This window comes from Neoarthrinium moseri (genome assembly GCF_022829205.1).
Source record: "Neoarthrinium moseri strain CBS 164.80 chromosome Unknown scaffold11_Wmoseri_CBS_16480, whole genome shotgun sequence".
NCBI classification, from domain to species: domain Eukaryota; kingdom Fungi; phylum Ascomycota; class Sordariomycetes; order Amphisphaeriales; family Apiosporaceae; genus Neoarthrinium; species Neoarthrinium moseri.
The window spans coordinates 1-23,527 of NW_026055125.1; the positions used below are offsets into that span (position 1 = coordinate 1).

General features: G+C 55.8%; 4 protein-coding genes across 4 annotated transcripts; 2 read left to right on the forward strand and 2 right to left on the reverse strand.

The window, feature by feature from the left end:
* Positions 1–706: 706 nt before the first annotated feature.
* JN550_004132 (uncharacterized protein) lies at positions 707–4,198 on the forward strand (the record flags this gene model as incomplete). The annotated part of the gene is made up of 1 exon (XM_049315614.1): positions 707–4,198. One exon carries the CDS (start codon positions 707–709, stop codon positions 4,196–4,198), a length of 3,492 nt encoding a protein of 1,163 aa, XP_049173670.1.
* A 9,224-nt stretch (positions 4,199–13,422) lies between these two features.
* JN550_004133 (uncharacterized protein) lies at positions 13,423–14,814 on the forward strand (the record flags this gene model as incomplete). Its single annotated transcript, XM_049315615.1, has 7 exons — positions 13,423–13,451; positions 13,552–13,657; positions 13,740–13,900; positions 13,951–14,007; positions 14,059–14,202; positions 14,264–14,689; positions 14,772–14,814. The coding sequence occupies 7 exons, from the start codon at positions 13,423–13,425 to the stop codon at positions 14,812–14,814; spliced, it is 966 nt and encodes a 321-aa protein (XP_049173671.1).
* A 4,495-nt stretch (positions 14,815–19,309) lies between these two features.
* JN550_004134 (uncharacterized protein) lies at positions 19,310–20,120 on the reverse strand (the record flags this gene model as incomplete). Its single annotated transcript, XM_049315616.1, has 3 exons — positions 19,310–19,580; positions 19,653–19,737; positions 19,832–20,120. The coding sequence occupies 3 exons, from the start codon at positions 20,118–20,120 to the stop codon at positions 19,310–19,312; spliced, it is 645 nt and encodes a 214-aa protein (XP_049173672.1).
* An 844-nt stretch (positions 20,121–20,964) lies between these two features.
* JN550_004135 (uncharacterized protein) lies at positions 20,965–22,165 on the reverse strand (the record flags this gene model as incomplete). Its single annotated transcript, XM_049315617.1, has 2 exons — positions 20,965–21,895; positions 21,969–22,165. 2 exons carry the CDS (start codon positions 22,163–22,165, stop codon positions 20,965–20,967), a joined length of 1,128 nt encoding a protein of 375 aa, XP_049173673.1.
* Positions 22,166–23,527: the final 1,362 nt, after the last annotated feature.

A 23,527-nucleotide genomic window follows, 5' to 3' on the forward strand; every position in this document is an offset into this window, starting at 1 on the left:
CTCCAATCAATAAGGACCCGTGGACGTGACTGACGGCGGGGAGCTGGGGAGGTACTGCAACTTATTAGTTTGCCTTAGGCCTCTTTCTGTCATTTAGGTAGGCAGTCTTAGGACTGGCCTTGGCACCCGCCTGGCTCCTCCCCCACATTTCAAAACAGCCTTGCGACTTTGGGGGTCTGAGCTTCTTCGAGGCTGGGATTTGTCCGGAAGAGCGCGACGACCAAAAGTGATCCGGCGACAGGCCAAGCGCGCAGTGGGCTAATTAGGCGTCGCCATCCATCATCATATCATCGTGCCTAGTCATCCATCGCGACGTTTGACCTCCCCAGCTTTGGCGACTTTTGGCCTCCTTCGACACAACTTGGACGCAAGCGACTGCCTGCGAGCACCATTGCACCCCACCCGATCTACGCCGCCTCCGATTTCTCACCATCAACCGAACTCTGTTGTTTCGAGTGCGCCCATTTCTTCTTCATCATCATCATCACCATATTCTTCATCAGCTTCATCCTCGAGTGCCTGCCTGCCTACAGAGGTACAGAAGCACTCATGGGTCGTGGTAGCCTCGAGGCGTGCGCCCGCTCTTGGTGATCTTCACCTCGCCTCGCCCTCACTCTCCCCATCGCCCACGCGCACAGCTCGCGCCTCCACGATCACCACGATCAACGACCTAACGCACATACACACACACACACACACACATACCATGGCTGCCTCCCCCGATCGCGCCGACGTTCCGCGCGTGAACGGCGACGCTCGCCTCGCCAACGGTCATGGCCCCGACGGCGGCCCCAGCAGCGACTGGGACGCCATCGCCAAGGAAGATGACGAGAACATCATGAAGGCACTCGGTGGCTTTGGCAACGATGGCGAGATGAAGATGCTCGCCGGCTTCGATGACAAAGAGCTGGACCAGACTGGCAAGGCAGACGATGCCATCGATTTTGAGGACTTGAGCGACGACGATCTCGCTTCTGACGACGATAATCTGGTCTCCGACAACGCCCCCGCCACCCAAGGCACGGCCCTCACCGAACCGCCCGCGAGCCTAGACCCTGATGTTGTCCTGGAAGGCGACCCCTACGCCGATGTGGACGGCGATCTGGATGACCTCTTCGGCGGTGCTGATGATGGCGATGTCGTCCTCCCCGCATCATCACCCCCTCCCGACACCCAACCCCCAGCAGTGCCCCAGCCTGCCGAGGATGAAGTCCCTTCTCAGGCCGAGAAGGAGCCCGTGACGGCTGCCAATGTCACCGACGATGAGTGGGCCCACATGTCCTGGGAGGAGAAAGTCCGCCTCAACTTCCCTCAGGAGGAGCCCAACAGTGTCAGCGCTTGGGTCGCCGATCAGACACAGCATCAGGACCCTTCCGTCCCGATACCGCCTCAGAACGTCGAGGAACTCGTCAAGCAGAAGTTCCCCAGCTTTGAGAAGTACAAGGTGCTCAACTTCAGAGAGCTGTTCAAAGAATGGCCAGCCCACTACAACTACAAGGAGCCGCCCAAGTCGCTGCCTCCAGTGGTGCCGAATAAGCTCGAGCTGGAGATTGACGTCGACACCGCCAAGCTGTTCCGCATCCCCGATGCCACCCTTGCCGCGAACTCTAAGCGATCTCAAGGCCAGCATGGGGAACAACAGGATTGGGCCGAACCGCCCATGTTAATGGACCTGGACGACATGTTCCCGGACTCGGACCTGAACGACGAGGCAGAGCTTGTCGGTGGTCTCACCTTGAAGGAATTCGCGACCGTGTGCGATGATTGGGATAACATAGGGGACCCTGGGCCACTATACCGGCAGACTGGTCAACTCACCCCCCCTGCCGAGGAGGACGAGGAGATGGATGACTGGGAAAAGCAGTTTCTGCCAGACAAATCGACGCAGGTCGTGAAAAAGCGAAAGTACGAGCCCGGGTTGCCTAACATCACCGAGTATTCCACCTCTAGCATAACCAACTTCTTCGAGGCTACGAAACGGCAGGGTCGGTGCATCCAGCTCGATCAGAGTGATCCCTACCTACTGCTCGAAGACATGCAAGTCGAGCGGCCTGCAAAGAAACCCCGCGTGGAAGAAAAGATGAAGCGCATGGCCAACGGCCAACTCGGCAGAGATGTCAGGCATCGATTCAACTACTCCAACGACGCGGAATACGAGGCTTTGACAGCCAACCACAAAACCAAAGTCAGGGCCTTGCTTTCCAATACCACAGTCGAGCACAGTATGCCTGCTCAGAGGCTGGCCTTCCCTTACTACCGCACCAAACTGCAAGGCGAGTTCTGGGAGCATCACCGTCCCAAGTTTGACTTTGCCAAGCTGTTCAAGCACCAGGTGCGCTTCAGGCGGCAGGCCAAGGTCAAGCGCAAGGAGATGAAGGGGAAAAGCGTCAAGGAGATCTTCCAGAGCAGCAAGGACCTCTCTCTCAACGATAACTCTACGGTTATCCTTTTTGAGTACTGCGAGCAAAACCCTATCCTGCTGAACAAATTCGGAATGGGCAGCCGCATAACCAACTACACGCGCCGAAAAGAGGGTGACGAGGAGTACAAGCCTGCAAAGGCCGAACTCGGCGAAAGCCACGTTCTGCTCCCACAAGACAGATCACCTTTCTCCATATTCGGCACGGTGGACATTGGTGAGGTTGTGCCTACCCTCCACAACGCCTTGTTCCGGGCGCCTGTCTTCAAGCATGAGCCAAGGGACACCGATTTCATCCTCGGTTACAACCTCACTGGATCGGATGCCCCATTCTACTACCTGAAAAAGGCCCATGGTCTTCAAGTTGTTGGCCAGCAGAACTACTACCAAGAGGTCCCTGGCTTGCACGCTAGAAAGATCACTAGTGCCAACAAGACGCGCATGAGGGCAGTCTGTGACAGAATGGCAAAACAGCGACCAACTCGCGACATTGACATTCGAGAAGTCACTCCTCATGTGTTTCAAAGGCAGGACCCGCAGAACAGGTATGGCTCCAGCGATGGCGGCCCTTCCAGCAAGAAGGAAAACCGTATTGACCCCAATGACAGACAGAAGATGAAAGAATTCTATGTCTACAATAAAGAAACCAAAACTTGGGGTTACAAGGAGGGTGATGCTCCCTGGGATGAGAGCTTCATCCGGCAACAGCTCAAGCCAGAGGATGTTGTTCTCATTGAGGCCACGCAAGTCGGTGCCTCAATGCTACAGAGTGCAGGTTATGACCCAAAGGCACCAAGTTTCACTGAAGATGACGATGAGCTGGGGGCGGACATACCTCTGGTTGCCAAGTTGGCACCATGGCAGATCACCAAGAACTTCATTGATGCCTGCCAAGGAAAGGCCATGGTAGCCTTGCACGGAGAGGGAGACCCGACTGGCCATGGGCTGGGTTTCAGTTTCATCAAGACGTCCATGAAGGGTGGCTATATCAATGCTGTTCAAGGCCCACTTGCCACCAGTGCCGACGCAATCGAGAGAGAGAGGAAAGCCAATGGGGGCCACTCATACAATGTCAAAAAACAGCACGAGATGTACATGGCTGGTATTAAGGATATCTGGGAGAGACAGAAGACCACCCTGTCAGATCCTACAACCCACAACGACGATGAAGTCTTGGACGGCACCAATGAGGATGACAGATTCAACACGCACAAAGCATCTGAACACACTCCAGCTGCTCCGATGGATGATGGACGAAGTCAGCTGAGCCATTTCAGTCAGAATAGTGGATATGGACGGCGCAAGATCAGGATCTCGCGCAGGAAGCGGGCGGAGGATGGCAGCATAACAACCGAGCACGAGATTGTCGAGGACCCTCAGGTCATCCGGAGCTATCTCAAACAGAGGAGAGAGCTTGATCTTGCAGCCAGAGATATCTACAACATGAAGCCCACAGGCGATGCCGATGCAGATCGTGAGCAAGCGAGGCTCATTGAGCAGGAGCTCCTCCGCCTTCAGAAGAACGCTGATCGACGCCAAGTGCGGGAGAAGCAGGGAAGAGGCAAGAAGAAGGAGGTACAAGCCGATGCAGGCTCTCCCGACCCATCAGGTCCGGGTGCAGGTGGTACAACTCGGAAATGTGCAAACTGCGGACAAGTCGGTCACATCAAGACCAACAAGGCCAAATGTCCCCTTCTAAACGGCACAATCTCTACAGAGAACGCGGCCGACCTTGGAGGATTTGGCTCACTTCCTGGCGTTGGGGCTTCGGCCAATTAGTCAGGTACAGGGGCTATTCAAAGCTGCTTGGAGGAAATTTGTATCGATAGTGTGTGCACGATCACAATGAAAGCGAGCACTGCAGGCGCAACGGCTTTCTACCGTACGTTGGTTGGTCTTAAGCGATTTCACGCCATCAGGCAGATACCAAATATGATTATATAATATACCTGCATCCATCATACGAACTATTCAACGTCTCTGGTGCCCTTTGGACTCTGTAGGCGTATTGACCTTCGATCTATCATGTTTCTGGCCCTCCCACTCCTAGACGGGGAAAGTAGAACATCTCGAGCGTTAGGTATTAAGTGCCGCCACCAACCATAGCGGCGGATACTATTCCCAGAGGGGAGGATATGATCAGCCAGACGCCAGCTTACCTCAGTAGGGGCAAGTGAAGTGGTGACCTCGGCTTGCCGGGCTCCATCGCCGTCCTCCCTACTTTGACGCAAACGTCCAGAGTGCGCACGGGGTTGTAGACCGCTGCCGCGGCCATGCCTTCCCCTGGCGCAGTGGGCGGCAGAGACTCGACCGGCTTCATGACTCAGTGTACACACACCAATACAAGTGATGTGACTTTTGCGAGCTGCGGTCCCCCTTGGGGTTTCCCGGGAGTCTGGATCGATTTGCCTGCATGTCAGCCAGCCTGGGTTCGACAGGTCATGATGGCCACAGGCACGGAACCCAATCAGAAGCGCCCGCTCCCTCTGCTGTGCGAACGCAGACGCAAGGGATCGGGTCCATCAGCCCTACTTCGGGGCCCCGGAAGGGATTCCCGTTTCTGGCGATTCACCAGCCCGACCCGTGAGGTCCTTTCGTCCCCACCCCCCTCTCTTTGTGCGGCGCCGGATGTCCCGTGTTGGCAGTACCGTGAGAATTAGGAAGACCGGGTGCCTCGTAGCATGGGGTTGGCTGCTTTTGTTGGTGATGGCCGCTGTCACGTGCAAATCTAGCAGTTGGTATTGAGCTCCCTAGGGTGTCGAGGCTTGCGGACCTGAAGAAGCTAATACCGACTGATAGTGTATTCTGAAGCAATTGGTCATCGTTTAATGGCCTTCAGATGGTAAGGGCTGCTAGGCTATTTGCCCTTAATGGTAGTGAGACCTGGTGAATACATTTCTTTTACCCAGAAAGGCAAATCAAGCAGGAAACATCACCTGTCATAGTTTTTCTGTGGAGAGTTGGCTAGCTGTGTCATCAGAGTAGTCTTGTGCTTGTTCTAAAGTATTTCATTGAGCTTTGGCCTAGATGTCATGTATTCTCTGTACCTTCAAGTGTTCAACAAACATCTCGAGGAAAGCTTAGAGAGTGGCACCACAAACAATGCTGGTCACATCGGTCGGGCTTGTGCTTGCAATGAGAGCCTTCATTTTCGGGTCCTAGAGCTTGAGGTCTGCCACGGCGAGATTCGCCTGTATCAGTAAAGCTCTAAGGCCCACATGGAAATTCAATGGACAAAACCATCTCTACCAAACTTCCTTTCCTCAATAGGGGATACAACTATGTCTGTGCAGCAATTTTATTCCATGCCCGTTGTAACTTACTGATTTGCCGATACTTGGCAAACCCAGTAGCTTGGTGCGATGCGGTTTGGCACTTTGGCACTTCGGAAGAAGCCTGGTCCTTGTCATGATGCGATTGGATCACATCATTGATAGCTGAAGGTACTTTCGGAAACCAACCAGGGCTCTACTCTAGCCCGAGCCGACGGGCTGGCCCTCTTTCTCGGAAAATTGGCCGCTAGCGTCCCTAGGGCCCGAGGAGCTGGGAATTTAGAACCCCTCCCTTCGTATCCGGATTGGCACATGGCTCATGGCACATGGCACAGGGTGTTGATTGTGGAGGGGAACGAGAACAGGGTTCCTTGGAACAAGATGGAACAAAGGCATGCAAGTATAGAGTACAAGGGCCCAGCTCACGGATTATCCAAACCCCTTGCCCAGCCAGTCGATTACCAGACACATGGAGAGGGGGAGGGGGGTTTAGCTCACGGATATTTAGCTTGTTTCAATACAGGTCTTGTTCCAAAGAAGCCAGGGATAGGGATCACCCGGAGGGTCAGAACGTGTGAAGCAGGGAGGGGACCTGCCATGTCATAAGGTCATATGATCGGGAGGCGTTCCGTATAGTTGGGCGAACGGCTATACCTCCAAGACCGGAGGCGGAATCAGTCATGGAAAGGACCACGCATAAACGAAGGATGAGCAATCAGATAAAAAGCGGTTCTACGGTCCAAAGTGTCGGTTCGTGTCTCCCCCTGATAGGTTCTCAACTGCTCTATCGTGCCCGTACCCGCGAATAGGAAGAGAGGATCCCGATACCCAAGACAAGGGAGGGATCTTGAATGCCGTTGCCTGGGTGTGTCCCGACACTTTGGAACCGCTTTGTCATGTGATCTGTCGGCTGGACCACATACCATCACAATGCTATAGCCTCCACAACCCAGCAGTAAGCAGAGCTAGCCCCTGCTCTGCCAAGGCTGACTATAAGGACCACGATGACACTTATGCACGGTCATCATAGAGAATTGCCAATGAGCTCCTCACACAAGATGGCTCGGTGCTTAGTATGCAGGCCATGATGTTGCTTACATTGCAGGATATGATGTTGCTCATTTCATCACGATGCCGGCATGTGGAGGGAAGCGGGTGGCTTCGTTAACGACTCGCATTGGACAGGCTAGACAGACCTATACGAGCCCGCTTATAGTCCACGCTCACTAGGCGACGTTGAAAAAAGCAATTACACGCAAATTGGCACCCGTGGATTATCACTTGCAGGCTGCAATACAGTACGTGGCTTCCGCAAGACACGAAGTGTGCCTCAAGGCCTTCTTGCCCGGTAGATTTTTGAGATAGGTGTACGTCCCCTGGGAGCTAACAAGGCATTCACGAAGTAGAAGAGCCAAAAGAAAGACCCGCAATGGGCGGGCAGTCCGACCCGACAAAGGTTGTCCACGCTGGCATATCGGATCTGATTTGAACTGATCGAGTTATCGCAATGCTTTTCCGCTTTGACCCCCTCTACTCAGCACCAACCTTTGACTGGGTTGCATGGAGAAACTCTATGAAATCATCTTCTGCTAGACCCGTTGTGTCAGTCAAGGGCGGTCAAGGTTTCGTGATGACATGATCGTACACAAGAAAGCCCCAGTGTCGGAAACCCCTCCGAAGACTCACCAGGTGGTTTGCCGTGATGACCCCAGGCTCAGCGGCACTTTGTGGAGGCTTTTCGCCTCCAACAGGTGGAAAGAAGGGTTGATGAGACAATGTGCGTGCAACCCTGGCTGGGCTGGCCCAATCACGTTCGCCACGGTGACCCGACGAACCGGTTGTCAATTTCGGAGTGTTTTCGGGCCAACTCCCTCAAACGGAAATCGAGCGCACGTCGGCATTGGGTATACGTACTGTGTGCTACGTGGATTGGCGAATGTCATGCACACGGGGGGTGACCCCCCTTCTCTTGCATTTGAACATGTCGTTTCCAGTCGTTGCAACGGGCGGGCGCGGGGTGGAGTGATAGAACTGTTTTCTGGCATTGTATGAAGCGCATGGAAGTGGTGCAGTTGATCACAATGTTGGTGACGGCGTGGTGTGATCGGGGCAGCGTTATCAAAGAGATTCTGACCCCTCCGGAACGATAGAACAGTATGCTTAGCCAACACATCGCCCGAATCCGACTGGTCACATTAAGTTACTGTACATAATCTACAGGGTCGGCCGCAGATCATTCCCCCTGTTTGGAAGAGTACGATCAGGCCACAAATGTCCAGGAGCAGAGAGATAAAGTCAATCAAAACGAACTGTTGCTAGGGTATGATAGCGTCGAGGATTTCCATGGATGCTGGTCTTGGTACAACGCTTGGCGAACCAGTACATTCGACGCCTTCTCGCGAATTACTTGGCCATAGCTAGAGCATGCTTTGGGGCGGTTCGCCAATGGATGGTACCAAATATTACGTCGAGACAAAAACCGTTAGCGCACCTTTGCTCTAACTTCTCGAAAATAGTAGTTTTATGATGGGGCAGGTAGGGAAGGGGGTCGCCATATTTCTGTTGACCCCCTGTAAAGATCGTGCACCTGAGCTCTGGCGGCCATTCATGGTTCCCTGGGGCCTCGAATGGAAATTCGTTGAACACAATACTGCGAGGTGCCGCATGCAGGTACCACATCAACTCGAGACATAATGTCCTAGGACCAACCCCCCGGAGTCGGTGGAATTCCTGTAGATTCTGCAGTGTGCCGTAGATGACATGGTGTGATGCATCGGCTCACAAGTCGCCGATGTCCATCTCGGCATCCAATCTGTGCAAACCTCGCCTTCATATGCTGTGATCTAACTGTGAGGCACAGCTCAGCTCGCTTGGAAACATGTCAAAGAGCGGTCAGCCCAGTAAGCCCTATGACTGGGTGCCGAGGAAGGGGGTTGAGGTTGCTTTCCCCTACTAGCGTTTCTATAATCCCACGGCCGAGACATAGCAAGTTGTCCGACACACGGGCTCATCGGGGCCCCATGGAAGTTGGGGTTTCACGAGATCCAAGACAGCGGAGAACGAGACACGCAGGCAGTCAACGCTTTCTTCAACGGCTATTGGCGACAATCTGCCGTGCGTCTGAGTCGTCGGTGGAACATGGCCCAATGGGAGGTGGTGTGCTGGAGAAGGCTGTTTTCGGCTATGATGCAGAAATCTTGATCCGTCGTTGTGGCTATGTGGCCCGCAAATCTGGGTCACCCATGCCCAAATGTGCTTTGCGCGAAAAGCGGACTGCAGCAAGCAAACACGCCTATGGCAATTAGACATTGATCTCTGGCCAGAGAAAAAAAGAAAGAATAGAGAAATCAACCACAGCGATAACCCAATTTGATCATGCGCACCACGCCCAGCAACTGGACAGAATAACCATTGGATTGCCTTCTTTGCTTTTGAGTGTCTCTCATTGTGCCCTCGCTGGCCACCCATGCAGCCGTGACGGCAAAACCACTGCCTGCCTGCCTGCCTGCCACCAGTCACAGTGCCGCGCGACAGTAGATGGCGCTTTCTGCGTTTTTTGTCCGGGATTTAGGGCCAATCAGCTTGTGCCGACAGCTGCCCCACATCCCAACCAGACTGTCGGGTCCGCGCTAGTCCCAGAGGGTGCTGCATTACATGGAGGGGTTCGTTTCTGTGCCCCTTTCGTGCATGAGCTGAGACGAGGATGGAGAAGAGGGTGTAGGTCGAGGGGTGCATCTGTTCGACTGAAGAAGATGGATGTGGATCGCCGCCCGGATGGATGGCATCGCCTCAGCGTAAGATGGCGCTCCTTCGCCGTTCACCATTGCGCCCGCAGGTTGCATCGTGAAGTGGTAGCCGGTTCTTGTCACAATATGCTGGCGCAAGGTTCGTCGAACAAGGCGTCAACGGCCGATCCGGGCATGCTGCGCTTCGCGCGCTAATTGCAAGGCCGACATTCGAGAAGCACATGCAACCTCGATGATCCCAATCTCTCCGGCAAGTTGGCGGGTAGTAGAACCTAGCAGAAGTTCAGCACGCCGTTATACTCGCGCTAGCGCCTTGGCCGGAGTACTGTGTAGAGAGAGCAAAGCGCTGGTCAGGTGTTTTGCGGAAGACTCCACAGCCGCCGCCCTTCTCATACCATTGCTGGCGACAGGCTTCGGCTGCAAGGTACTGATTGAGCCGCGGCGGAGTTTGGCCGCAGCCTTCTCTTCTAGAAGCTGGAGATCTCATCTCCTGAGTAGCAGCCGCGGCTGATGCATTGCACCGTGCACACAGCAAAGGTGCATGTTCTCCAGCGGCTCGTCATGCAGGAACCACTGGGAAGCATTACAATCCTAGAGAAGGGCCCATGACGTCCCAGGTAGAGTGCTTGCTTTGCCAACCCATCAGTTGGTCCCCATTACACGTAGAAATGCGGGAGAAGTCCGACATGTGGGAGTCCAGTAGACCCCAGCACGTTACATGGTCGATGTACCTTTGTGCCAGGGGAGCCTTGCTGCTCGGCGTATCAAGAGGATACTCCAGCTAAGATTGAACTTTGCGCGCACATTTCATCGGACATCGGAAGGCCGCACGCGAGATTCCCCCAAAATGCCAGATCTAACTAACTGATCCAAGATTGCCCCTGTCAGTCCTTGCAGCTCCTCGCAGGAGAATCACACCGGCCCCTGTTCTACTAATAACTCAACCTTAACCTCACCCAAGAAACCCCGGCCATGTTTATAGTCTTAGTTCGCACAGGCCGCTAAAAATGGCCCCAGCCCTGACGTACCTTACCCCATAGTTAACCTGAGCGACGTTTCATGCCCGGCAGGCAAATGCTTCCTGCAACAACATAAGCCAGGTAGTTACGGATTACCTTGTTTGTCATGGGACCTCGCTGATACAATCTGCCCCGTTGTTGTTGCCGGCCCTGTGTCTTGGCAGCGGCTGTGGGTGGTTTGCTGAGAACGATCACGTTGTACCCTGCTGCGCCATTTCGCAAGGAACACAGACCGACTGTGCTGAATGCCTGATGTTGGTGATGACATGTAGTGCTATGAGCGGTAGACTTGACAAAATCACATCTGGTTCGGCAAATCGTGTTCTTGTCAGACTTCATGTATCTGTTGGCAGGGCTGTAGCTGTGTCACGAATCCAGGGAAGCGACGCGATTACTCGAGACGACGGTAATCTGCCGACTTAGGCTGGCTGCAGCGTTCTGAGCCACTTTCATGTTTCTTTTGATGATTCTGCGGCGAAAATAGAGAAAGAGAATTACCGTCATCTGTCGCTGGCAATCGACTGTACGCTCGCTACCAGCGGATGGCCTGGGTTAGCCCGCGGCTCAAAGCATGACACCATATCTGCCAGTCCGGGTCGGACCTGTCAATCATAAGGCTGGCCAGGCTAGGCCGGCGGCATGATGGTCAGGCCTCTGGGCAGAGCTGCAGATCGCTCTGAGGCTCGACAGGGCCAGCAGACGCGCGCGTGAGACCGCATCGACGCCCGCCCCGAGGTGAGCGGCCCTCACTAGTCGCCCTTGGTGCACCATACCTATGGGCCTCGCAAGCTTCACTCCATCGCCTACGTGTCACCCGCGGGCAGGCAGCATAGCACCAATGAAGTGGCCAGCCAGCCCTTTGGGATTGATTGCGAGGTACACTGTGGGGCGGCGAGTGCTGCTCGAGCAATCGGCCAGTACCTTTCGGAACCACACACCCTTCCTTTCCTTTGGCCCCAAGAACCAAGCGCGGCTTTTCTGGCGGTCGGTCGCTTGAGCGTCGCACTGTCCGCCGAAACAAGAAGAAAAAGCAGACGGGATTGAGCCTAGCGGGACAGGCCGCCGGACCACAGTATTGGAACTGCAGTTGGTCTGGCCGGCAGGCCTGATGGATGGGCAAACGTGTTGTTGCCCTGTCTCCGACGAGGGAGCGCCTCGGCCCCCATGTGGACGTGTGTTGACGAAGTCTAGCAAAGTTCCAACAAATCTGCTCAAAGCAAAAACAAAGGCTAACAAAATGGCCGTCCGGTCGCGTTTTAGGGCGGGCCTACAGCGACTGTGTTCGAATGTTTTACCTAGAGAGACCGAATCCATCCGGTCTGATCTGGTGGCGGGCGGATGCATTGGGAATTGATCTGGTGTCTTTCTTGCCAACGAAGCGCATCCCACCAGACCAGACTGAAGCCAGACAGCACAAGTCGGCCAACGGCGCATTGCTTGGTTACATCCGAGCCTGACACGACTTCGTCGGTTTTCCAGGGATGAGATAGCGAACCCTTGTTCAACGAACTGAACGAGGACTGCGAAACGGGCGCGCAGTGGGCTTTTTGGCCTTGCCGCAGCGCGCAGGGCAGATGGGAGACGGCCATTAATACAGAGTAATAGCAGGGTACACTTATACGCTGGGTACGTATACATGAGCACAGCGTAAGGATTACCACGGTAATGTTAGGGGCAGGCTTGGGACTTTGGAAGTACGGAGTACCTTGCCGGGCCCTGGTCCGCAGGCCAGCACAGGGATCGATTTCAGGCCGTCGTTCTGGGGACAGCCAGCGCCAGCACCAGCACCAGCACCAGCACCAGCGCCAGTGCCAGTGCCAGTCCAAAGAAAAAAAAAAGGGCCGGGTCCTGTATGAGGGTGGCGGCGTGCCTGTCAAAGTCCACCTAGGTACTGTGGTAGTTGGAAATAAATGCGATGCAACAAGTACCGTTCCGCACCCAACTACCTGGCAACTAGAGTACATACGTACATCCATACATTGGATACCTCTACCTCTACCTCTACATATCCTAACTAAAGGGAGCCCATCACACATTCCCAAAATCCCCCATCCCCATCCCCATCCCTATCCCATGCCATCCCATGCCATCCCAATTGATCCCATCCCCCATCCCACCACGCTTGCGCAGCAACATGATAATTTAGACGCCGAGGTCCACTGAGTAGGTTATCCTGGGACGTCCGTGGTTGTTGATCTCGAAGAGGCCCAACCCAATGCTCTGGAGCACTACTTAAGTGTCTGACTGCCGAGCAGCAGCAGCAGTAGAGTTCCGTCTTGTCTCTTCAAGGTTGAAGCCCGGCGCAAATCCCACCCCCCCGCCATCCTTGCTCTCCTTGCTCCTTGCTCCTTGCTCCTTGCTCCTTGCTCCCTGCTCTTCAAGAGCTCATGCTGGCAGTCTGCGACCTGGACTTTGCACACTCTGAAGTCGTGCACCGCGTCCATCTACCTACCTTGATAAACCCACTTTATTACTTGCACATCATCCTACCGCATAGGAGAGACAACCACACACCCTCTATTCTGCTCCTCCGCGTCTTGCTGCAGCGCGCCTGCTGGGTGGCACATTGATCTGCCCCCGGACCATAGACTTACCCACCCCCTACGTTTGACAACTCGCTCTGCACCCTTATTACTACACACACGCACACGCGCACACACACTTACGCCAGAGCCGCTCACAACTGACTGACCTACCTTGGGGTCGCGCCACTCTCTCACTCGTTGCAGCATATTTTTCTCAACACCCAATTTCTCTCTGGCAGCTCCTGGACGGCCACTGACTAAACCACGACATCTTCCCCCCCGTGAGCTCGGTTTGATTTCTTCTCCACAACGCCGACTGCTTGGTCAATCTGCGGCTTGCTTCTTGACCTCAACATACCTCAAAGCTGCCCCTCAGAATCAGATCCGTCCTGTACAACCAGCACGTAGCCTGGATCCCCAAACTCTTCCCCACGCCCAATCATGGCGTACAATGGCTACAACTACCCAAGGTGAGCTTGACCATTATTGGCGTGCTCGATCGCCCTCGTTGTGATCTTAGCCGCCACTGCATGTCGAATTGCTGCTAACACGCATTCCTCGCTGCAAAAGTGCTCCTCCGCCTCCTGCACAGCAACCGCCCTCGCCTTACTACCAGGAGAACGGCCGCTTCTATGGCACATACCACCAGGGCCAGTACATGCTGCCTGTGGATGAGGTATGATTTCCCCGGGACTGCAAGCTGTTCCATCCCCTGTCACTCTGTACATAGGGCTTGGACATGATTAACCATGATTTAGGACGAGCTGGACAAACTAGACATCTTTCACAAGTTTTTCTTGGTGACGCGAGACAAGGACTCGTACGGACCTGGCCTGCACCAACACCAGATCACCGAGGCAAGCCCTCGAATCCTGGACTTGGGCTGCGGCACGGGCATCTGGGCCATTGACATGGCTGAGTATGTGCACCACCACATAGCATGATACCGGGCACTGACAATTTACGCAGCCGATTCCACTATGCCAGGATTGTGGGACTAGATCTGAACTATACTCAGCCGGAGCGGTGAGTCTCAGTAGTCTCGGCATGAGAGAAGTCCTAGCTAATACCGTAAAGTATCCCCAACACGATTGAGTTCCGCCGCCAGGATGTTGAGGAACCGAATTGGGGCCTGGAGCTAGATTCGTTTGACCTGGTCCATCTGCAGATGATGGCTGGGAGTATTAGGGACTGGGCAGCTCTGTACCACAATGCTTTCCGGTAAGAGCAAGGTTCAGTGAACGCACGCAATTGCATCAACGGAGCTGATACTTGCGGCCAGACATTTGAAGCCCGGAACAGGGATGATCGAGCATATTGAAATCGATTTCCAGCCTCTGAGCGATGGGAGTCTCCCAGCGGACGCTAGACTCCTGCATTGGTACAGCGAGCTCAGTTCAGCTTACGCCCGAGCTGGAAAACCTCTGGCTTTGAACCGCCAGAATGACGTCGACGTGCTCCTCAGACAGGCCGGGTTCGATGACATCCAATGCTTCACGAGGGACATCCCATATCACCCTTGGCCTGCAGGCGAGAAGGAGAAGGAGATTGGTCGATGGTTCAATCTCGCCATGGTGCAAGGGCTCCAGGCTATGACGTTAGCGCCTTTGACACGACATGCTGGATACGACAAGACCCAGGTCGACAAACTTGTTGGCGAGGCGAAGAAAGACATTTTGACCAGATCCCGCCGGTCATACTGTAAAATGTGAGTACTCGAAGGAGCGGGCGGCGTCCTGCTCCGCCTAGACAGACGGCAAATAGAAACTGGTAGCTAACCTACCTCCCAGGCATATCTGGACCGCCAAGAGGCCCTTCAATAAGAGGTACTAGTCGGAAGTCAAAGAACATGCTTTGAGAGGTTGGGGGTGTTGGACGAGCCAGCTTGTCAAACGCCTCATTCCCTATTCCTTTGCAGCCACCGGCACTTGTCGAGATGGAACTCACCAATTTGGACTCCTTGCCGTTCAAGAACGCCGGGCGATTTCCGATTTCCCTGCTCCATCTTAAGGCAGCTGATGGGAACCAGTCGCCGAATGTTCTCCAAGCATTTCTGGACCGCCATAAAGCCGTATAAGGAGGTACCAACCAGAATCAAGGGGGCATGCTGCGGGAGATTGAGAATGAAAGGCGAGCCTAGCTTGCTAACTGCCCATCTCGGTCCCATTACCCTTCTGGAGCGTCGGGCGGTTACGCATGGCCTTCTAAGGGTTGTCGCGGCGCTTTGCTCGGTTTTGGGGGCCGACTCCGTCCCTGGGCGGCAAAATTACCCGCCAGCTTCTTCGGATGCAACAGTTCGCGGGAAGGCCGATTTATCCTGCCCAGTCGTCAGCAGAAACGGATTCTGATTTATGTGGCACAGCCCGTCATCCTATTTGACGACAGTGTGCAGGAGGCAGACCTGCCATGATCTGATATCATGCTGTTACCACATGGCCAGGGTCTGTAGGAGGATCAGCCTCTACCTTCCTCGATCCGACAACACTACGGGAGCCCTGGTCTTTATGACCTGTCCACATTGCTTCCAAGACTACTAGTGCCCAGCTATGCAATTCAGAATATTAGAATGCATCGTGGTCGTCGTGTCTTGGTTTTTGGGGGCTGGACAACTTCATCCAAGGTAAAACGTCTTGGATGGTCTACTTCTCGACCAGATGGGAGGCCCGACTACACCGCGACCGGTTCTAGTTTGATCTTGCCTTTCATGCGAAGATCTCTTACCCGTTTCATCGTCGTCAACAGCCGCCATGGCCCGCCTTGATGGGTCCTCAACTACTCTAATTTGAGAGTTATTCTAGGCAGGACAGTCTAATCATGAGGGAAGGACTGGCCCTGAGGCCCTAGGAGTTTTGGAGTCTTGGTGTCTTGAGTGGTCAATTGGGCTTGCGGCGTTTGGCGTCCAGTCGAGGCTGTCTTCAGGTGATCCGCCTTCGGAGACAATGTGGGCACAAAATCTGGCTATAGATGGGATGTGTAACGACTTTCTCCTTGTAGCGCTTTTAGACATGCAACGAAATCATTCTTTGTTGGCTCTTGGTCTTAATCTACTGCATAGCCTCGCTGTGCTCAAGTGAATCTGCCGCATGTGGGTTACATGCACTTGCTTGGGTCGGGCCGAGGTGACGGCCAGAAACATTGGCCCTTCAGGCCGCTTGTCGCGGCCATTGTTTTGTTTACCATTGCAGCTTTATATCATGTCAACATGTATTACCTACGTCACGACTGTCGATATTATAATGCTGGGCGAGGCCTGCATATCTAACGCGTGAGGCTGGAGTTCATTTCGAATTTCCTCTTTCATCATATGATGGCCAACCGCTATAGGACCTAATGTTCACACCAGATACAGTCCTCGCCGTTGCTCGTGGATGGGGTATGCATGCTGCATGCGTCCGACTGCAGGAAAAGGCACTTCGTGCATTAGGGGCTCCTGATCTCCGGTTATAATGTCTGTCTCATTTCTCTTAAAAAAAATTCTGGAGATCCCCAAGTCCACCAATGGCTTTGGTGTCCCAGTCAGACCCATAAATCAGCCTGCACGCTGCGAAGCAAATGAGCAGCATGGCTCTGACCGAATCGACCAGCCCCAGAAGACCTGTCAATTGCCTCCTCACGCCCTACCACCCTTGTGTAGTATATACAAATAGGGACAGGACACGAACTTTGAGATCATATCATGGCCGTCGAGCGGCCTCATGCAAGTCATTACCCGAGCTCAGCATACATAGTGTGTATCCAGTACTTCCCCCATCTCCACGTCACATCGCAGCACCATGTCTATGGGCTCGTCGATGCATTCAAACCCAAGCCCGCGCGCGCGCGCGCGCTCTCTCTCGCCCCTTCAATACAACGTATGAGATGGCCTTTGCCCTTCTCCACCCACCCCATTCCACATCCTCGGGTACGGCACCTCCTCCTTCCTCCCTGTGATGGGCCGTTGCAGACAACGGCTATAGGTCCGTGGGCCCCCTCGATGGCGAGCTGCAAGGACAACTGGCAGGCCATCACGTCCTTGATGGTGGTCTATTAATTGGCCCCTCCATCTCCGCCAGCCGCGGTTGGCCCACGCCCAGAGGAGCATGTCTCCCCCCCAATCGTGGATGTCCCCGGTCGAAGATCCCGTGATGGGGCACGATGTTGCCCTCTCGAAGCAACAGCAACAACACGTTCCCCTACCAAGAATCTTGGCCGTATGCCGTCAGACTCACCTCTATATCTGACTTCAGACCACCAGCGCCGCCGCCGCCACCAACCAAGGCGAGGCTCGTCGCTCGGCCTTTCCTTCCTCCTTGGCTCCCGAGGAGTGCGTAGCTAAACCGGACACAGCCATATCTCCTGCACACCTTGCTTTGGTAATCTCAGCGTACCGAGTCATCCTGCAGCGCGTAGGAGAGAAAAGAGGGCCAAAAGCCGGGGGGGATGTGGCCACAGAAAACGAGCGAGACATGCTTTGTGAAACCACACGCACGCAGAAGGCGAGGGCAAGGTTCCATCCGCCTGTACACGTGCCCTTCCCTCACGCCCGACCTACCACTCCCCGGGCCGCGGGAATGCCTACAAGAACGGGGGGAGAGAGCAAGAAGGGGGTGGGGTGTGAGGCTGGGAAACAATATTTTACACCGCCTGTTGTTGCAACGACCCTTTTACACACGCGCGCGCCGCATGGCGTGCGTGCGGGAGGACGGCGAGCCGAACCCAGAAGGAAGACGGGCGAGTCAGGATGCGCTGGCCTTGCATGATGACCCCAGAGGCCGGGCCGCGGGTGTGGTGTGGGCGGGCCCAGGGAACAGACAAGGAGGAGGAGCAGCAGCAGAAGGAGGAGCGCGGCAGCCGTGGTTGCGAGCCGCGGCGTCTCTGCCTTGTCTGTCTGCCCGTCTGTTTTGGGCCTGGTAGACGGTCGGGTCTAGAGGTCGGGAGGCCGGCCGGCAGACCTCCTTTTTTCATAAACAATTTTTTTTTTCTTTTGGCTCTCTCCCCTTCCCTATTCGGCAGCATATAGTCAGCAGACGACCCCTGTCGAAGACCGTTTATGGTAGCACTTTCTTGTTGCCTGCTCAACTCCATTGTTCCCCACCGTCTCCTTCGACGCCAAAGCGCATGTGATGTAGCCAGCAGATAGTTACAAAGAACCTGGCAAGACGACAATGCCAGCACGTACAGTATGCTGGCCTGCGTCGTGGCCATGACCATGAGGGCCAGCGGAGGCCCGGTCGCCTCCACACGCCTCTCGTTGTCTCCATTGGGATCAATATAGTGATCCCCCGGTAGCATGGCTTAGAGGAAGAAGACCGGTGTATGGGGGCGTGTGTAGAAGCACCGACCGGCGGGCATATATCATACGGCGTCGTGCACACTGTGCTGCAGAACGCCCTGCGCCTTCCTGCCCCCTCCCCTTCCTTCTGTACGCCGTGTCATCGTGCTTACTGGCAGGCAGACAGGCAGGCAGGCATGTAAGTTGATAGCCGCGCGTCTCCGAGGTGGGGAGAGTGGGTGGACATATCCGGGTGGACTGATATCCGCATGCCATCAATGCTGGAGATCTTAACCTTGGGGGTGCTAGGGATCTCGGGGCCTCCGCGTTGCCACGGCTCCGGAATTAGAGCTCTGTAAGTGGATGAGGCTCATTTTCCTTCGTGCCTGGAGGCGAAGGATTATTAAGCTGCCGGGTTTGGCCTCCTTTCAATGGGGTTGTGCCTGGCGTCCCCTGCTAATGGCCGGCTGACGGGACTGTATCATTGCTTCGATGTATTGTAGTCACAAAAACGCATCCCTAGGCTCCTGGGTCTTCCGGGCTGCGGTTGTCTATCACCATGCTGATGAGCCAGTGTAGAGAGTAGCGGCCGCTATATGCTCAGGGGGTCGGGACATCGAATGGGGAGGGGAGCATGGACATATTTGTGCACACAATTGAACGAGCGCAATGGAGTTCGCGTCCATTAGTCGATTCTTCCCTAGACCACCATCTCATACTCTTCAGGTATTGTACAGGTATGACAAAGGAAAAAAAAAGTTTTGGGGTTTTGATGAGGGCAGGCGACTATACAAGGCAGAATAGGGTTGTACCGTTTCTGACTTTGCCCTTACGCCTCTCATATAGCCCCCTTATCGGCAGAGACCCGACCAGGATTATTCTGGCCACTCTCGTTGCTGGTCTAAATGTTTCACCGGAAACCACCATCGCTGGTTCCCTTCCATTGTTTCAGTACGCCCGCCACCTAAGGCGGTTTCTCCCGCTTCGTCTATTCCGATTCCATGGCCTATAATGCGATACGAAAGCTCAGAAAAGTCACCACTCCCACTGCGCTCCTCACGGCCGCGCATGGCGCGCTTAGTGGTGAGCGGCAGCGTTCTCGCCGTGGTAGCCGATAACCTTGAAACGTCCGATCATCTCACCGATGGTGAAGAAACCCAGGCACTCGGCAGCGACGACGCCGCCGGCGACGAGCTGAGCACGGCTGACATTCCGGGCCTTTTCGATGATGGAGGCGGGCTGCTGGGTAGCTTTGGATGCGGTCTGAGATGCAGTCTGGAGGAGCGCGCTGGGGTTCCGGACCTGCTTCCATGCGTTCTGCCAGTAGCTCTGGAAGGTCTGGAGGGATCTGCCGGCAAAGGTTAGTCGGGGCTGCAGAGTCACCGCCGCGAGCTTGGTGGGCAGGTGGGACTATACTCACGGGGGAGACATCTTCTGGCCACGGAAGACGATCTTGGCGACCTCGGCGCCGACCTTGGAGTAGTAGACGACGTGGGGGACTTGCTCTGTTGGTGGCTGTCAGCTTGTCTTCTGGTCCGGAGCGGGCGGATGCTGTGGCCGCGGCTGCGGCTGAGCCTGAGACTGCTATCTTTCACGTACTCTCGACAAAGGCGACCAGCCTTCCCGTCCGGCCGCCGACCTTGCTCAGCGAGGTCGCGAGGCCCTTGGCGGCGCCCGAGATGGCGGGACCGGCGGACGAGGTGACCTTGGACAGGCCCTCCTGGGCCTTGGAGGCGTACTGGGAGGCGGTGGACGAGGCCTTGGAGGCAGCGTCCTTGGCGCCCTCGGTGGCCTTGGCCGTGGTGGTCGACTCGAAGCGGCGGGCAGCCATGCGGAGGGCACCGGACTGGCGGAGGACCGGGCGCGAGAGGGCCATGGGCGACGACATGGTGACGGCGGGCGGGGGCTCACAGACGGGGCGGGGGGGTTGGCGATGTCTGAGAGGATGGGAGTCGACGCTGTCGGGGCGAGGGCGGGAGGGAAAGAGTGGCTTCGGGGGGGTGGGCTGGACTTTGGGATTTGGGATTCGATCTTCTCACGACGACGGGAACGTGAGCTCGCGGGAAAAAGTTGACAGCTTCCGGAATTTCACGCAACTTTTTGGAGGCGGGCCCACTCTGGCCACCATTGGCCAATCAGCGGCGCGGGCCCGGCCGGGAGCAGGCCTGTCTGCTGGCCTGTCTGCTCCCATCTCGGACCACCCAGCCAGCACCAGCCAGCACCAGCCAGCACAAACCAGCCAAACTGCCCCAGGGCACTCTTCTAGTTGACTAAACTAGTAACTACACTATATAGCTTCTTAGGTCGTCGTCAACTCTGTTAGTCGGCAGGGGTTGTGGTGGCTCGACTCGACTACCTGGGTGCTTAATTGTCCAACATCGGACGGGCGATGGATGGCCAGAGTTGAGCGACCATCAAGGTTAAAAATAACACTTCTTCACATTTCGGCCTCTATATGCGCTCTCGTTCCCAATCGCAAGTTTGTACACTGGATTCCTTCGCCCGCTCACTTACTTACTCACTCGCTCGCCCACTCCGGCTCGCTCCGCTTCCTCAATTCGCGTGGTATGGCAAGTAAGTGCCTTGTTAACTAGGTCATCCCAGCCCCGGACTATGTAACAGTTCTTCAAGCGGTCTACAGGCCGAGTTGAGTCCACACGGACATATAAAACATACACCTAGACATGTGATATTGACCACCAGTCCCGGTAGCATCCTCCAGGGGGTTTCTCCTAATCGAAACTCTGGATCTGGACCTTGATCGCGCCCGTCTTGGGGTCCGCCGCCGTCTTGAACGCCTCCAGCGCGTCCTCGAGCTTGTATCGGTGCGTCACGAGCCGCTCCAGGTCGATCACCCCGTTCTCGATCAGGCGGATGGCCCGCGGCCACGTGTTGCAGTACCGGTACTGGAACTGCAGGTCGACCTCGCGCGTGCTGCAGCGCATGAAGGGGAAGTTGACCTCGTTGCGGCCCACGCCGATCACGAACACCTTGCCGCCGAACTTGACCGCCCAGATGGCCGAGGCGAGACTGCTCTCCACCCCCGTGCACTCCAGGGCCACGCTCGGCTCGATGCCGCCAAACGTCTTGACGATGGCCTTGGCCGCGTCCTCGGCGCTCGCCCGCTCCACCTTGTGCGTGATGACCGACGGGCAGATCTCCTTGGCAAACTTGAGCCGTCCCTCGTCGATGTCGGTGATGACCAGCGGGCAGGCGCCCGCCGCCTTGCAGCAGAGCAGCGTGATCAGGCCGATGGGGCCGGCGCCGCACACCAGGACCGGGTCGCCCAGCTCGACCTTGGCGCGCTGCATGCCCGCCAGGGCGACGCTGAGCGGCTCGAGGAGCGAGCCGTTCTCGTATGACATGTTTCCGATCTTGTGACACCAGATGGCCGGGTGGTTCACGTACCTCCTCAGCAGGCCCGGCACCGGCGGCGTCGACAGGAACTGGACCTTCTCGCAGCCGTTGTATCGGCCAGTCAGACACGGCTCGCATGCGTTGCAGATGATGTTCGGCTCGATGGCCACACGGTCTCCCACTTTCAGGTGGGTGACCGACGGGTGCACCGCGATGACCTGCCCCGCGGATTCGTGCCCCAGGATGTGGTCGCCCTCGACAATCATGGGGCCGATGCAGCCCGCGTGCCAGAAGTGGACATCGGAGCTGTAGGTTGTCATTTGTCAGGCGGTGGGCTCCGGAGCGGTGTCCATTGGGTCCTTCTGGCAGTGATACTCACCCGCAAATGCCGGTGCTCTTGACGGCTATGGTGACCTCGCCATGGTTCAGCGTCTCCCCGTTCTGCACATCCTCGAGCTTGGGCTCAGTCTCGGTGATCCAGAGATCGTGGGCCGGGTTGGTGAAGACGCCGATGTTGGCCTTGGACGGCTTGACGTCAATGTCGACGGGCGACGGGTCGATCGCGGACGGGCTCATGGTGACGGTCTCACTTCCAGTGTAGACAGGACAGGGCGATCACAAGGTCAGGAGGGAGAGAGAGAGGAAGAGTACTGAGGAAAAGGATGCGGAGGAAAGAGAGAGAAAGTCCTGTCGGGTTCCCTCCTCCGAGAAGAAAGCGCAGCTCAAGTGAGGGGCGGCTCCTTCGCTTGTTATATCTCGAGGGCTGCTATGGCTGGTCGCTTGGTCGCTTGGTTGCTTGCTACCTTGCTACCTTGAGCTAGCTCGCCAAAGTGGCCCAGGAATCCCACCTGGTCTCTTTTTATTTCTCACGATCTCGGGGTATCTTGCCAAGGGCCAGTTTTCCATACTACCCATCCCTCCCCTCCCAGAGAAACCCGCGAATCACCCGCTCGTGTAGGAGTGTCATTGGCCCGTGACGCCCGCGCATTCAACTCGTGTCGCCCGTCCAGCGGGCGGGCGTCATGAGGGGCAGCTCTGCCAGTGGTAACGGGCTCCAGGGAAATTTGGGGCCATGACGTTCGGGAGCTCTAACCCCGACTGGTGCCACGACTTTGCGCACCAATCACACGCGCCCCTTTCTCCAGCGCACGCGTCTATTCCCCGCGAAATCCGCCGGTGGGTATCAGCCGTCGTCCTCGCACCTCGGGTCGCATCCCCATGGCCCATCCAGAGCCATGCTATTCTCCAAACGCAGCCTCCTGCTGCTGTACCGTGCTGACTGAAAATTCGGGGTCCTCCCTGCACAATCTATATTAGTGAAGTTACCCGTAGCGTTTGTGCGCCCCGGGGGCCCTGACTGGCAGGAAAATCTTCAATCTGGAGCCATCCCACGAATAGCGAGGGAGGTGCGGCCGTCCTATCTCCGAAAGATCTCCAGCAGGCCAGATCCCACTTGCTTTAGTGTCGGTAGATCATGCCTCTCCCCTGGCCGCATGTGCTTAAAATGGGCAGTCTTTCGGTGGCCCATCCAACGTGTTGACCGTTGTCTTCGTTGTCCAAGAACGAACGAACGTTTCAATAATTGAAAGCTCCCCACGGGCCCCGATGGGCCTGCGTTCCAAAGGGACTTTCTGGCGGCTGGCTGCTCATAGGCGCGCCAAAGAAGAGGGTTAGAGACGCCGCTCCACACCACAAGTGGGCTCTCCACGGGAGCTATAATAGATCCCACCGATATCGCGGCCCTAGGAACCTCTGAGGCACGGGTCTGACTTTGGGGCGTGCAGAACAGTCGAGAATTCGTCCAGCAGTGCCTACTATGGACATGAATCCCTTAGGCCTTCTTTGAGGTTCGAAAAGTGACAGCTGGCCATTTACAATTCTTGCAACTATTCCCCCCGTTGTTGTTGACGAGCTGGGAAGCAGCCTTACGTATCTAAA